This window comes from Molossus molossus, unplaced genomic scaffold, assembly GCF_014108415.1.
Source record: "Molossus molossus isolate mMolMol1 unplaced genomic scaffold, mMolMol1.p scaffold_m16_p_1, whole genome shotgun sequence".
Taxonomy (NCBI): Eukaryota; Metazoa; Chordata; class Mammalia; order Chiroptera; family Molossidae; genus Molossus; species Molossus molossus.
Window position 1 is genome coordinate 242,493,667 of NW_023425344.1, and position 13,596 is coordinate 242,507,262.

General features: G+C 53.6%; 1 protein-coding gene across 2 annotated transcripts in view; it reads right to left on the reverse strand.

Moving 5' to 3' along the window:
• SLC24A4 (solute carrier family 24 member 4) overlaps positions 1-13,596 on the reverse strand; it is a 135,537-nt gene that overhangs the window by 18,662 nt on the left and 103,279 nt on the right. For both annotated transcript variants that reach the window (XM_036242255.1, XM_036242246.1), the window contains exons 11-12: positions 10,404-10,573; positions 7,718-7,922 (exon numbers count right to left, since the gene is read on the reverse strand). In XM_036242255.1, coding sequence (XP_036098148.1) covers positions 7,718-7,922; positions 10,404-10,573 — 375 coding nt within the window. The remainder of the gene's footprint in view (positions 1-7,717; positions 7,923-10,403; positions 10,574-13,596) is intronic.

Consider the following 13,596-nt stretch of genomic DNA (forward strand, 5'->3'; position numbering starts at 1 on the left):
CCTATTCCTGGTTTGTTGAGCGCTTTTTCATCAATAAAGGGTGAGGATTTTATAGAATTTTAATTTTTCTGTGTCTGTTTTATCATGTGGTTTTGTCCATTGTTCTAATAATGTGGTATGTTATACTGATTGTTTTTCATACGTTGAACTAACCTTGCATTCCAGGGATGTATTTCACTTAGTTAACTCTATTTCTAAAGAGAAAAACCAAGTCCCATTAAGGTTAATGAACTGCCCAAAGTCTCACACAAAAAGTGGCAGGCCCGCAGACAAACCTGCTTCCCCAGCGGCCTCTGTGTTGGCCCTCGTGGGGAGGGACGGGGTGTGCAGGCGAAGGGGGAGCACTGTCAGGCTGATTAGTGAACCATCACCTCACTATCATCCATCAATTCTGCTGTGTGCCTCAGATCTTGGAGGTAGCGTTCACAAATACTCATATCAATTTGGAGGAATATCCTCTCTATTTCACAGGTAAGTGAACTGAGGTTTAGTCAAATTCAGTGAAACATTTCAGAAACCGAGAGGTAGTACCAAGACTTGAATGCAGGTCTTTAGAATATAAACCCTGGGTCCTTTGCACTATATTCCTTGCATGCCCTCTCGGTCCCATGATGCCAAGACCCATGGGAGTCTGTCTGCTCCCCACCAGCTGACAGAATGTTGACTGCCAGATTAGAGCCTCCTACTTTTAGCTCAGGGCTGTGATCTGAGCAGAAAAATCCTCCTGAGAAGGGGAACCATGCAAGTTTTCTTATTCCTTGGGGTGAATAAACTTCATAATCAACAATTTTTAGTTCTTTTAAATACATTTTTGTTTTATCCCTAAATTTAGACTTACCATTAAATTGAATGCCTTCTGAGGGGCACAGAAGCGTCACGGTTAACAGCTAGCGAGGTTGCTGTTAACCCCAGCTCTGGCCTATGCTACCTGTGTGAGTGGGAAAGGTTCGCTGAACCTCAGTTTCCCATCGGTAAAGCAGGGATATCAGTTCCTGCCTCACAGGGCCAGCACACGTGATGTGTTGAGAATAACGCCTGGTACAGAGAAAGCACGAAATTTAAGCTATTGTTGATATTAACAACCACATTAACTTCCACTTACTGAGTACCTACTATTGTCAAGCCCTGGGTTTGGTGGTTTTACAAAGACTCCAACAGGTTCAGAGAGGTAAGCCAACTTGCCCAAGGTCACACAGCTAGGATGTGGCAGACCCACGAGTCCAACATAAAGCTTCTAAGTGATGCCACCCTGACTCCTGGTGGGTGAGTTTTAATCTTGAAAGCACAAGAGGGTCAAGGAGGGGCCCTATGGGAAGCCGATGAGATCAGGGCCATAATCAAGCTGAGCAGCTAGGCTGAGGTTTGGGAGGAAAGGACAGGATGGAAGGGAAGAAGTGAGAGAAACATCAGGCCTCAGCAATCAGAGGCAGGCCCTGCGGAGGGCTGACGTAAGGCCGTGGGCTGTCAGGGCTGGGTGCACGAGAGCCAAAGGCCCAGAGACAGCAGCTGGAAGCCCAACGTGAGGCCTGCAGAGCTCCTGGGGCTGAGAGGCCTTCCCCGAGGATGTGGCCTTGGCCTGCTTCACCACGACACAGCAGGGTATCCTGGTTTAGCCTCTGCGACCCTGTTCACGCTTCCGCATGGAGGTAGCTGCCCTCGGAGACAAGGGCGGGGGCTGGGGAGGGGGCTGCAGATGAGACCTGCAGACCAGGATCTACCAGTCAACAGAGAAGCCAGGTCCAGATTATCTCTCAGCTGGTGTCGATCTCAGGGACCCTCACCCCAGGGTCGGTGTGCCAACTCCCTCATTCTAAAGATGACCCCAAGTTATGGCCAGCTGTGCACCCATCTCAGGATCTGAAGAATTCCGGCAGAGAGGGATGTCCTGTCCTCTGTCCGTCGCGATGGTGTGGCAGTGGGTGGCCCCTCTACCTCTCTGAGCCTCCATGTCCCCATCTGTAAGATGGCACAACTGCCTACCTCACCCACCCCAAGGAACGGTGGGAGGACTGAAGAAAAGCAAAGGCAAGGAGCTCACTGCCTGCCTCTGAAGGCCGCACCCTTGGTTTGGAGGGTCTGGGGGACGTGAAATAGAGGATGCCGGTCGCAGAAACACTTGAGTCCAGAACACTTGCTGGTCCTCCACCCCACTGGGGGGTTCTCTGCCATTGGGCTCCAGGTGTTTGCAAACCACACAGACCCAGCAGCTGGCCTCCTCCTCCCCACCTTCCTTCCTGCCGCCCCCTGAGCCCCAGAGCAGACCGTCCAACTCAGCAGAGGGCCCTCTTGCCAAAGTCAACATTGCAACCAGGCAGAGGACAGCACTTTGGCATCAGGTAGACCTGGGTACTAGCCTGGGGCATCTACTCACCAGTGTGTGGCTCTCTGTTTCCTCACCTCTGAAATGGGGACCACACCAGCCCTCCAGCAGGGCTCTGTGCAGACTCTAAGTACTGAACGTATGGTGCTAAGAGCAAGGCTGGGGCTGGGGCAGGTGCTTGATGAAGGATGCGCCTGCCAAGCGAAATGTTGGGGCCCTGACCGTCCTCTGCCTACTATGAGACTGAATGCCACATGGATGCCTTACTGGGTCTGGTCTAAGTTAAGTCATCGGTTAAGACTGGTTTTATTGCTTTTCCCCAAGCTGCATGACAACACGGGAGTGAACATGCTGAGCTGGCCTTCCGCAGCCATAGTCCAGCTTCCTTCCAGAGTCTGCAGAGACATCTCCCAGAATCCCTTGCAGCTGGGAAGTTCAGGACTCATCATAGGTTTCCTGATTTGAAGAGGCGAATTCAAGTAGGGCCAGGCCACCTTTCTGCTGCTTTAGATGCATTCCTGTCAAAGCAGGGCATCTATGCCCAGGCCCTAGGTGAGTGGGCATCAGAGACAATCCAGAGGCCCGACCAGCATCCCAGTGTCCCAGTGGGAGTCAAGACACAGCTGTGGCAGTGGCCTCCTGGTCCCGGCTCACAGCGCTAGTGCTGAGTTCTTGAACTCAACAGCCCGGATGCATCCTGGCTCCCCACTTCCCTGGTTCTAGCATGGTGGCAGTGCCGACCAGATCAGTGGGGTGGGGGTTAGAGGGTCTGGAGTCGCCTCTGGTGGCTGGATTAAAGTGTCCTTCCCACGACTATGTGAGGCACCTGTACCTCTGTATCTCTGTTTTCCCTGCATCTCAGATGGGCTGCATCCTTCATCTTCCAATAACGCCAGTGGCGTTTGTCACCAACACCTACAAGGGGTGCAGGTGTGTGTGTGCTCGGCCCCTTACCTCAGAGACCTTACATTCCTAGGGGCCACCAAAGCCATGTTGGCCAGCACAGCCGAGTGACCGGGGTGAACACCTGGGACTCTGGTATTCAGATGCACCACCAGGAACTAAGTTAGAGAGGCTGGAACTGCCACGCGTCAGTCTGGGGCCAGTGGAAGCCACAGTCTGCCACATGGACCAACTGTGAATTTGAGAAAGACGGTCTGCAGTTAAGAAACAGAGGAACAGGCCTGTATGGAGAAATGAAGGGCCAGGAAGAGTCTCAACACCCACTGAGGCCCCGAGTCGGCCCCGGGCAAGTCCAGCTGCTTCTCTGCTCCTGGGATCCCTAACATACTCTATGTCCTTACTTTTAAAAAGGTTCCCCTTTAGCTCAAGGGAGCTTGGGTGGGCTTCTGTTGTTGGCAGTGAAGAGGCTTCAGGACCCAGCTCATGCCCACTGCGGTGGGTCCCGGCCCTTCCACCTCCTACCTCCCAGCCTGCACTGCGCAGGCCTGACTGTGGGGGCATCGCAGAGTGGCTTCCAGAGCAGGTGGCCCAGGGACCTGGTTCTGTCTCGAGTCTGCCCCTTGGGCAAGCCCCTGCCCGTCTTTGGGCCTCAGTTTCCCACTTTGGAATATCAAAAGGCTGGTTTAAAAATTTCCAAGATCCCTTTTAATCCTAGTCTTCAGAGACAGGTTGTTGCTAACCACAAAGAACTCAGAGGAAAATTAATTTAGATTTAAAAAATATATACTGAGCCCTGGCCAGTTTGGCTGAGCGGTTGGAGCGCCGGCCTGCGGACCAGAGAGTCCCAGGTTCGGTTCCCACTAGGGGCATGTACCAAAAAAATAAAATAAAAATAAAAAAGTAAAATAAAAATAAAAAATATATATTGAGACTCTTTCTCCACTATGCTCTATTCGCTGTTTTTATAAACCACTCATAGCCAGAGAGTGGGAATAATTCAAATTTCCATCAACTGATGAACAGATAAATATAATACTGTTCAGCCAGCACCTAGAGCCACTGCAACAGGAACAAACCTCGCAAACAGCTCGCCAAGCAGCCGCCAGTCGCCAAAGGCCTCCTGCTGGTGAGTCCATTTAAATGAAATGTCCAGAACAGATCAATCCGAAGAGACAGAAAGTAGATTAGTGGTTGCCAGGAGATGGGGTTGGAGGGTTGGGAATAATTGCTAATGTGTAGAGGGTTTCTTTGGGGAGCGGGAAAACATCCTAAAATTGATTGTGGCGATGGCTGCACACCTTTGTGAATATCCAACTTGGTGAGAACCCCTCAGCTGCATACCTGCAAGGTGTGACTATGATGGTCAGCGAATTACATCTCAGTAAAGCTGTTATATTAAACAATAAAAATGCTCAGCCAGCGTTTGTCCTAGTTGGGGCGCGGACGGGCGCTTCAGAGCGCCGCAGTGACTGATTCACAAGGGCGCGTCCTTGAAACCCTGACCTTGACTTACGAGACAATCTACCAAACGTGCAATTTCTCGGATGGCTCCCGAGACCGAGGCAAGAGCAAGATCATTTCCACCGTAAGTGCTGTGTGTCCCGGGGGGCCTGAAACAGACAGGAACTGGGGCTGGAATTTCATGTGCCTCTGAGCCCACAGCACCTGCCGTTTCTCCCCTGCTCCCCCTGACGAGCTGAGAGGCTTCGAGGACAGAGCTGGCGGATGGAGTCTTCTAGAGTCCCGTTTACGCAATACCCCCTCACTGGGTTTAGAGACAGGAACCGCTCTCCTCCCCGCCAGGTGCTCTGGAGAGCTGAGGAAGACGGGGTGGGGAGGAGCGTAAGTCCTGCAGCCCCGGAAATTCTCAGGTTGCCCCTGCTGAGTTTAATAAAGGGAGAGAAGATTTAGGGCAGCCATCCAAGGCCTGATGAGAGCACATTAGGTCCCAGCTGTGTGCAAGCGCTTCCAAGGGAAAGGAGCCGAAAGCATCCGCTGGTTCGTGACAATGTCCCCTAACCCCGTCTGGGGTCAAGATGTCAGTGTGCAAACCCCAGCTCTGCCCCCTCCTCCTGTGTGATCCTGGGCAACTAAACCTCTCTGTGCCTGTTTCTTCACCTGAGACATGGGGATAATGACGACAGTACCACCTTCTACATCACATGGGAACCGAATGAGTTAATACCTGTGAAGCACCCAGCCTGGCCCACGGCAAGTTCTCAGTTAGTTTTACCTCCTGTTACTGTTTAAGAACCTCCAAGGGCCTGAACCTTTGTAAGGCACACGTTCACCCCAGATTCTCCACGGAAGTGGCCTGCACTGCACTGTAGGTCCAGGGTACTTATCTAGCTAAGGCCATTCACCCCCCAGGTGACCACCGTGGACTTGCGGTCTGGGACTCTGCTCCCAAATGACCAGTCCATGACAGGGTGCACAGCTCGGGAGGCTCACGGTGGAAGAGAGGCTCCCCACATAATGTCTGTGGGACGTCTCACAGCCTCCCAGAGCCTCAGTTTCCCTCTGCAAAATGGGGGTAATGATAATGCCCCCCTCACAAGGCAGCTGTGAGAATTAAATACAAGTGCACCTAAAAGCAGCAACCACCCAACTGTCTGTGTCCACCCCTGCTTCTTATGTCCAGGAGGGGAAGAGGAGGAAGTGACTTGTGGTTTCCAAGGGCAACACCTGGAAACATATCCGCAGGGACACAAAGGGAGCTTTCCTCGGGGCCAAACACTGGGCAGAAGCTCGGAGCTCTTGGCTGCCACAGAGCTGAGCCCGGGGAACGTCCTGCAGCCTCTGGCTAGAGGAGGAAGGTGGACCAACTGCAACAGGAAGCCTGGCCTGCCAGGAAGGGCAGAGCTCCCTGCAGAAGGCCTCGTGGGTGCAGAGAACCTGAGCTATCTGGTCCTAGCCCTTGCACGATAGCAGCATTCTAAGCACCCCGGGAGGTGACCCACCCAGGGTCCCCTCAGGGAGCTAGACCTGATTTCTCACAGCAGTTTCTCTACGAAGCACCAGATCCCAGGGCAAGGGGAGGGGCTGGCCGACCCTGGGATCCACCCCCCGCTGAATCCCACCAAATTCCTGTCCTCACACATGGCACCCACCTGACAGAATACAAGCTGCCAAGGGCACAGCCTTCGCTGGTTTCCTATAGAGCCTGCCCAGGGAGTGGCCTCAGGGCCAGAATTCAGATGAAGCGGCCAGTGGAGGGTGGTGGCTGACGCCCCCTCAGGCTGCGTGTCTGTGTAATGGGCACTCTGCACCCAGCTCCTGGGGCTGCAGCACAGAACTCATGGTCGCTCCTCGGCCCCACGCCAGGGAAGCCTGGCTGGTTCCTGGACCGTGGCTGTAGCCACACACGGCCCTCCTTCGCATCCGGTGTCCCGGCCCCCGGAGCCGGAAGCCCTCTCCTGACCACAGCCCAGAGTCCCCGTGCAGGCCGCTGGTGGACTCAGGAGGGCAACTGGGCTGATGAGGTGATGACTCGGGGCAGTGTGGGGACCGGGACTGGGGTCCTTATGAACAGAGATGTCAAACACGTGAGGTGGGGCCCTGGCCGGTTTGGCTCAGTGGTTTGAGCGTCAGGCTGTGGACCAAAGAGTCACAGGATCGATTCTGGTCAAGGGCACCTACATTGGTTGTGGTTCGGTCCCCAGCCCTTGCTGGGGTCGTGCGGGAGGCAACCAGTCGGTGTGTCTCTCTCACATCAATGTTTCTCTCTCTCTCTCTCTCTCTCTCGCTATATTTCTTCCACTCTATCTGAAGATAAATGGAAAAATATCCTCGTGTGAAGATTAAACAAAAACACATGAGGTGGGGCAGCACCCCCACAGGATCCTGCTCTGCTGAGACCTCTCTCTCAGTGTGTCCAAACAGGTAATCTCATATAGGTTCCCGGGATCTAGGGATTACCCCTTTTTCTCAGTGTCCCAGACCCAGGGACCACACTCCCACCCAGCTACAGTGTGACCTTGAGCCCACCAGACAAGCTGGCTGAGCACGGCCTTTGCCCCCAGAGTGGTCCAGCAGGTGTGCTGATGTGCCAGGGATGTTAGATGAGGGCGGGACTCAGATCCCCTCAGCCTCTGGTCCGCAGAGGGGTATCTTGGGGGCCCCTGTGCTGGGCCCCTCTGGAACCTTAGTGAGGAGACGAGTGTCCTTTTCTGGGTCTGCCCTCACGTGAGAAGGCTGGGAGGTGCTGACCGGAGCAGCATCCCTAACCTGGCCAGGTCCCCGGACGCACAGAGAAGGCTTGAAAATGCCGATCCCAGGCCCCATTCAAGGCTATTGGTCTTGGTTTTGAAATCAGGTCCTGAATATCGGGAAGACCTCCTGGGTAGCTTGGATGCCCTGGAGGCTCTAACCCAGAAACTCGGAGGACGCCCTGTGATCCCAAACAGAGCCTCTGTTTTCGCAGATGAAGTGGTGGCAGAGCTGGGCAGGACTGTCCGGAGGAGCCCTGGACAGCACAGCACCCTCAGAACTCACCGGGCACGGAGAAGGGGGACAGGAAGACAGCCTCGACCGGCTCTGGCTCTGGGGGTGGCGGCGGGGGCGGGGGCTGCTGTTCCTGCTCCCGCTGAGGGTCTTCTGGGTTTTCCATGGGAACATTGCCGTTTTTGATGTTTTCTTGCCTCCCGTTCTGAAGTGGTTTTCTGCTCACTCCGTTCGCTGAGTTGATCAGTCTCTGCCTCTGTGCGGAAGGGGGCAAGACAACGAGACACGTGACAATGTTACACTGTTCCTTGACATGACACAGCCCTCAAAGGTTTCTAGAACACACCCTGGAGATCGGTTTGCCTGTGAATGACCCAAGGACCTTGGAGTCCACCTAAGTTTTCCCATTTCCTTTGGAACAATACGAGCAAGCTTTTCGGGAATGGTCAGAGGCCTGACCCCCTCTTCCTAGTGCCAACCCATGACACTGGCTGACAGTGATTATGCCGGCTCCCCCAGTAGATGCTCATCGGCCACCTGAAGACAGTCACAGGAGAGACCTTGCATATTTTTTTAATTAAAAATTTTTTTAAGTATACCATGTAAAAAGTGTACTTACATTAAGAGTGCAGCTCAGTGATGTTTTACATCAAGAGGTAGACCATTTTCAGACCCTCATAAGACTCTCTCAGGTACTCCTTAGCCTATGTGCCCCTTTCTCCAGAGGTAACCAAGGCAACTCTTTTGATTTTTACAAAAATCAATCAATTTTTCTTAAACTTGAACTTTATATAAATGAATTCAAATCATATGTACTATTTTAAGTCTGGCTTTTTAAATTAAACCTAAAATCTATGAGCATCATCCATGTGGTTGCCTGTTATTTTTCACGACTGTATAGTAATCCCTTGTGTGAATAATCGGCAGTGTGCCCTGTGCCTGCTGATGGGCATTTGTGTTGTTTCCTCTTTTTGGTTATTATGAAGTATGCTGCTATAAACATTTGTGTATATGTGTTTTTGTAGACAGAGACACTCATTTCTCTTTATTTAGGAGTGGAATTGCTAGGTAATAAGGTAGGTGCATGTTGAACCATTTTACACTTGCACCAGTAAGGGATTAGAATTTCAGTTGCTTCCCATCTTTGTCAACACTTGATATTGTCAATCCTTTTATTTTAGCCATTCGATGGGTATGTGGTGGTATCTGATCTGGTTTTAGTTTGCATTTCTCTGACAACTAATGATGTTGAGCATCATATGGGTCACTGGCCATGTGGACAGCCTCTGCTGTTCAAGTCCATTGCCATGTCCAATGAGTGTGCACTGAACCAACCCATCCCTTCCCGCCCCCAGCTCATTCTAGCGACTGATGAAGGCTGGCCCTTTCCACCCAAGCTGATCTTCATCTCCACGTCTGTGGGTTTTTACTAAACCAGGGAAAGGCAGGGGCCACATTTCCAGAAAGCAACGAGTTCCCACGTCCCCAAGAATCTGCTTGCCTTTGCACAGCGCACCTTTATCTGGTTCTCATAAAAATATTTATGGATTGGCTTTAGGTCTTGTGAGTAATGACTGTTATACAATGGACATGTATGTGCCTCCCAAGTGCTTCAGCAGAAGACCAACAGTCAGTAAATGTGTCCAAGGCAGACTGAGTTAATGACTAAAGAGAAATGAAAACTCAGAATTTCCTCTCCAATCCCAACATGGTGGAAAACAAGGTTTTCCCAGCAGCTTACCACATTCGGAGGCATGACAATCAGCAGTTTACCAGCTCCTCAAACCCCTTTATTTCATCCCCTGGCTGCGTGTGCCATGAAAATATACTATAAACCCAAACTCCCAAATCCTTAAGAGTTGTCCAATGCCTGTCCCACCCCCAACAACAGTGGATACAATTACCATGCTTTTAAAAAGTGGCCAGGATTCAATTTTATTGATTTAAAATTTTACCGATTTGGACCAAACAAAATTATTCAGAATGATCCCAAGCTTGCAATGTTTCCCTTTCTTCATACACCTCCCACAGAGAGGGCACATTACATATAGACTTAAGTGAACATGTTCAAAATAAGAAACTTTAAGCACTGTGCAATCCCATTCTTGTATATAATCAATGTGCTAACTACCGATTATTAGCTATCCAAGTTTCAAGCTGAGGATAAGGACTTAGACTTCTACTATGCAGCAGAGGTTGGATAAGCTGGTCAGCAATAGCCTGTGAGCTTTGCCATACTGTTTATACATTAAATAATATCAATCTTAAAACTGTTTTCAAACAAAATCCAAGCAAGACCACAGGGTCCAGAGTGAAAAGAAGCCCTCAGGAGTAACTGCCATCCACCAGTGACTCAGTTTCCCTCTAGAGCTGTTCTATCCATCGAGAACAGGTGTGTACTCACATTTCCTTGCTCTAGATAACACCTTCGGGAAACAGTCCAGACTTCAGACCGGTCTTTCTGCAGTTCGTTTTACTCTAGTGCCTGACAAACACTTAGCGGAGCATCTCGGTTTGGTGTTTGATGGCTCCTGCCGTCAGATCGCTCCCGATGGGATCATTTGCTATTTGCGGTGATGTCTGGGCTTCCTTCTAACACAGGGGCAGCTAATGCCAGCCTGGCAGAGGACGCTCTGGTGGCCAAGCACCAGAAAGCACTCCAACAAGCCAGGGCCTCCTCAAAGAACCAGAACCCAACCAAGGCCACCGGCGCCCACGGTCCTCGAAGCAAACCTACCTCGTTAATGATGATCCTGCTGGCCATCCGCAGTCGGGTCCTGGGCCCGAACTTGTTGGTGATCATTATACGTAAGCCTGCCTCCGGGAAGCTGAACTTGGGAGGGCTGGAGCTCATGACCTCGTCCACCATCACCACTGGGTTTTTGCCATACTGGGGCTCCTCCTTCACTGTAGTGAGCACAACACCAGGGTTACTGCCGAGGTCCCCGGGACAACACTCACGTGCGGGGGCAGCTGACTGCTCCTCTCCGGTGCAGACTTCTCAGGCTGCGGTCTCGGAGGCCACCTGGGAGCCCGCTCAGCTCCTCCCACTAGTCAAGTGGCCACAGGCTCTGAACCACCTGCCAACTTGAAGAATCAGACACAGCCCCGTGATCCCCCCATTATAGGCCCACTCCGAGGCAAGCCCCTCCACACCCAGCCCCCCTGCCGATCGACGGCCCCTCTCTTCGGGGCCCAGTCTTGGCTAACCGAGGGTCTCAGTTCCTCATCTAAGCCTCACTGGGCAGCCCACCTGTGACTGTGAAGGGACCTTGCTTTTCTCCTGATTACAGAGGCTCCAAGGGCCCCCTGGAATGGAATATTCTAGGAAGCACCAGAGAGCACCGGCTCTGTCTTTGAGGGACCATCTCCACCTGGCACAGAAGGATGCTTCTAACTGTGTTCTCCTGACGCAGGCGTCGAGGGCAAAGATGGGCTCACAGGCCCTGGACGGAGCGGAGACCCAGGAGGGCAGTCTGCTGGCTAAGCCCAGCGTCTCTGGGAAACCTGTCATCCTCCAGCAGGGACACCAGTGTCTCTGACCCTATGCTTCCCCGTCATGAGGTAGAACAAATCTCTCAGGCCTTAGACCTCTCCCCGACCACCTTCCGGAACACGCTCAGGGCTGGAGTCCTGGGGGATCTGACACCTAACTCCAGGCCCTCGTGACAGGACCACTCGTGAACAAAGTGCACAGAAGCAGCGGCTTCCCTCCGGGGGGCTGTCAAAGCGGACAAGCCCGCCCCTCTGCACGGGTCACCGGCTCCCGGTACGTGTCCTTCCTGGGTGCTAGGGTCACCAGGAGTAGCCAGGGCGAAATCACAGGAGAGCTAATGGCACGGACAGGAACAGACGCGCACCCCACCCCCAGGCAGCAAGGCTCAGCAGACAGGAGGCGTGTGGGTTAGAACAGCCGGGGGACCATGCATTTGTGGGAGACGGACACTGACCTCCGACGAGGCGTGCGCTGGGCTCGTGGGGCTGTTTGTGTTCAATGCATGTGTTATCACTTGGATGAAAGCAGATTACTTACAATTTAGAAGAGGAGAAGAGTTAAGGAGACAAAGGCCGACAGGGGTTGCCAGAGATGATTAGCGTGCGGTGGATGCCGAGAGCCTGGGGCCGCGTTCTGGTCGGCGCCAAGGGGCCGGGGTTATTGAAGGGAGTGTTAGTAGGGGCGGCTGCTAGGGGACTTCAGTGCTCCGAGTCCGGCCCTCGGGACGGCTCCTCTCCCGGCTGAACTCCACGGCTTGGCCCCACTCTGAGGAGCGGGACCCCGGGCCCACCGCCCCCAGGCTGCAGGAAAGCCCGGATCCCTCCTCGCTCTGGACCCTCATGTATCTCAGAGGGAGGTGGAAACCAGCAGGACCACTGCGGGCTCGTCCAGACCACAGAACAGCACCCCCTGGGGGAACAGCTGGGCTCAGAACAGTGTCAGCCTTCAAGGCAAAATACATGGCACCTGGCACCGATACCTTGTCCTGGTGCTTCTCGGCCAAGGGTGGCTGCCCAGAAGGTACCCCGACGATAGCGTGGTTCCTGGCAGTTCAGCCCAAGGCCAGCTATTGCCCCCTCCTTCCTGCTCCGACAGCGCTGAGGCCAGGGCCAGGGCAGCCCAGGGGGTCCCACAGTGAGCCCAGCCAGTGGTCAGGGTGCCCTAGCTGTCAGGCCGTGTGCAAGGCCACCAGAAACCAGCAGAGAGAAGCTGGACTCCCACCGGGGATGGCAAACGGGGGCTTCCCTGCCTCTGTCCTGGGCCCTTTACTCGCCGTACTGTGCTCTTTCTTGAGCAGAATGAAATGTGATGTGAAAAATTTGTACAAGTTTTAGAAAACTCGGGGCCCCGGGGATGGGCCTCCTCCATCGGCCACATGGGCAGTGGGTGGCTCTCAGGGCTGGCACCCGAGGACGCGGGCATTCTCTGCCAGCCTGATTTGACTCACCACCTGAAATCTCTCTCCTTTGCCAGGAAGGTCAGAGGCCCCAGGGACACTATGTCCAGGGCAGGAATCAGCCTGTCCCGAGAGACTGTGTGGGGACCTCGCAGCCACTGTCTGTGGAGCTAAAATCCAAACAGCAGCCTCCTCCCCTTCTGAGCAGGTTGTCCTGGAAACAGCTCTCTCCTGGGCAGGGCATGTAGGAACCAGGACTGGGCACAGCCCCAGGCTCTGCAGGCCGCCTTTCTGTCTCACTGGTGAGTCTCTGGCGGCCAGGCTGTGGCCTTGGTCACACCTGTACCCCCAGCCCAGCAGGCTTCCTCCTTCCATCTGGAGAGAGTCGCCCCTGAGGACCTGAGACGGGACAGAAGGCACTAGCCTAAAGTGTACATGGGAGGCAGCCCCCCGCCTGATCTGCCCCAAAGGGAAGACTGGGGAGGGGCCAAGGAGCATAGGTTTGGGCCCCGAGTCCCAGGCACAGGCAAACAGGCTCCTCTGAGACCACTTGGTCCCACCACGGACACCATAAAGGAATTAGAGTCGCCTGAAGGAGGACTGACTTGCCCAGGGCCATGGGGAACAAGGGAAAAGACCCCTCAGGTGGCCAGCCCCAGCCTCTCAGCTTTACCGACACCACGGGTGGAACCCAGGGATGTGGCTGAAGCCCTGCTTCTCCGCCTCCTAATTCCCAGGGCCCGTTCCGGCCTTAGCACTGGACTTGGGTGAGGAACAGAGAGAATTCTCTCACCTTCCTGGCTGCTGTCCACAGAGGGAATCACCAGGTGTCTGGCTGGATTAAGACAAGGTTTTTGTTTGTTTGTTTTAATCCTCATCCAAGGATATTTTTCCATTGATCTTTAGATAGAGCGGAGGGGGGGTGGGGAGAAACATCCATGTGAGACACATGGACTGGCTGTCTCCCACGTGACCCCAACTGGGGCCGGGGATGGAACCTGCAACCCAGGTACATGCCCTTGACTGGGAATCGAACCC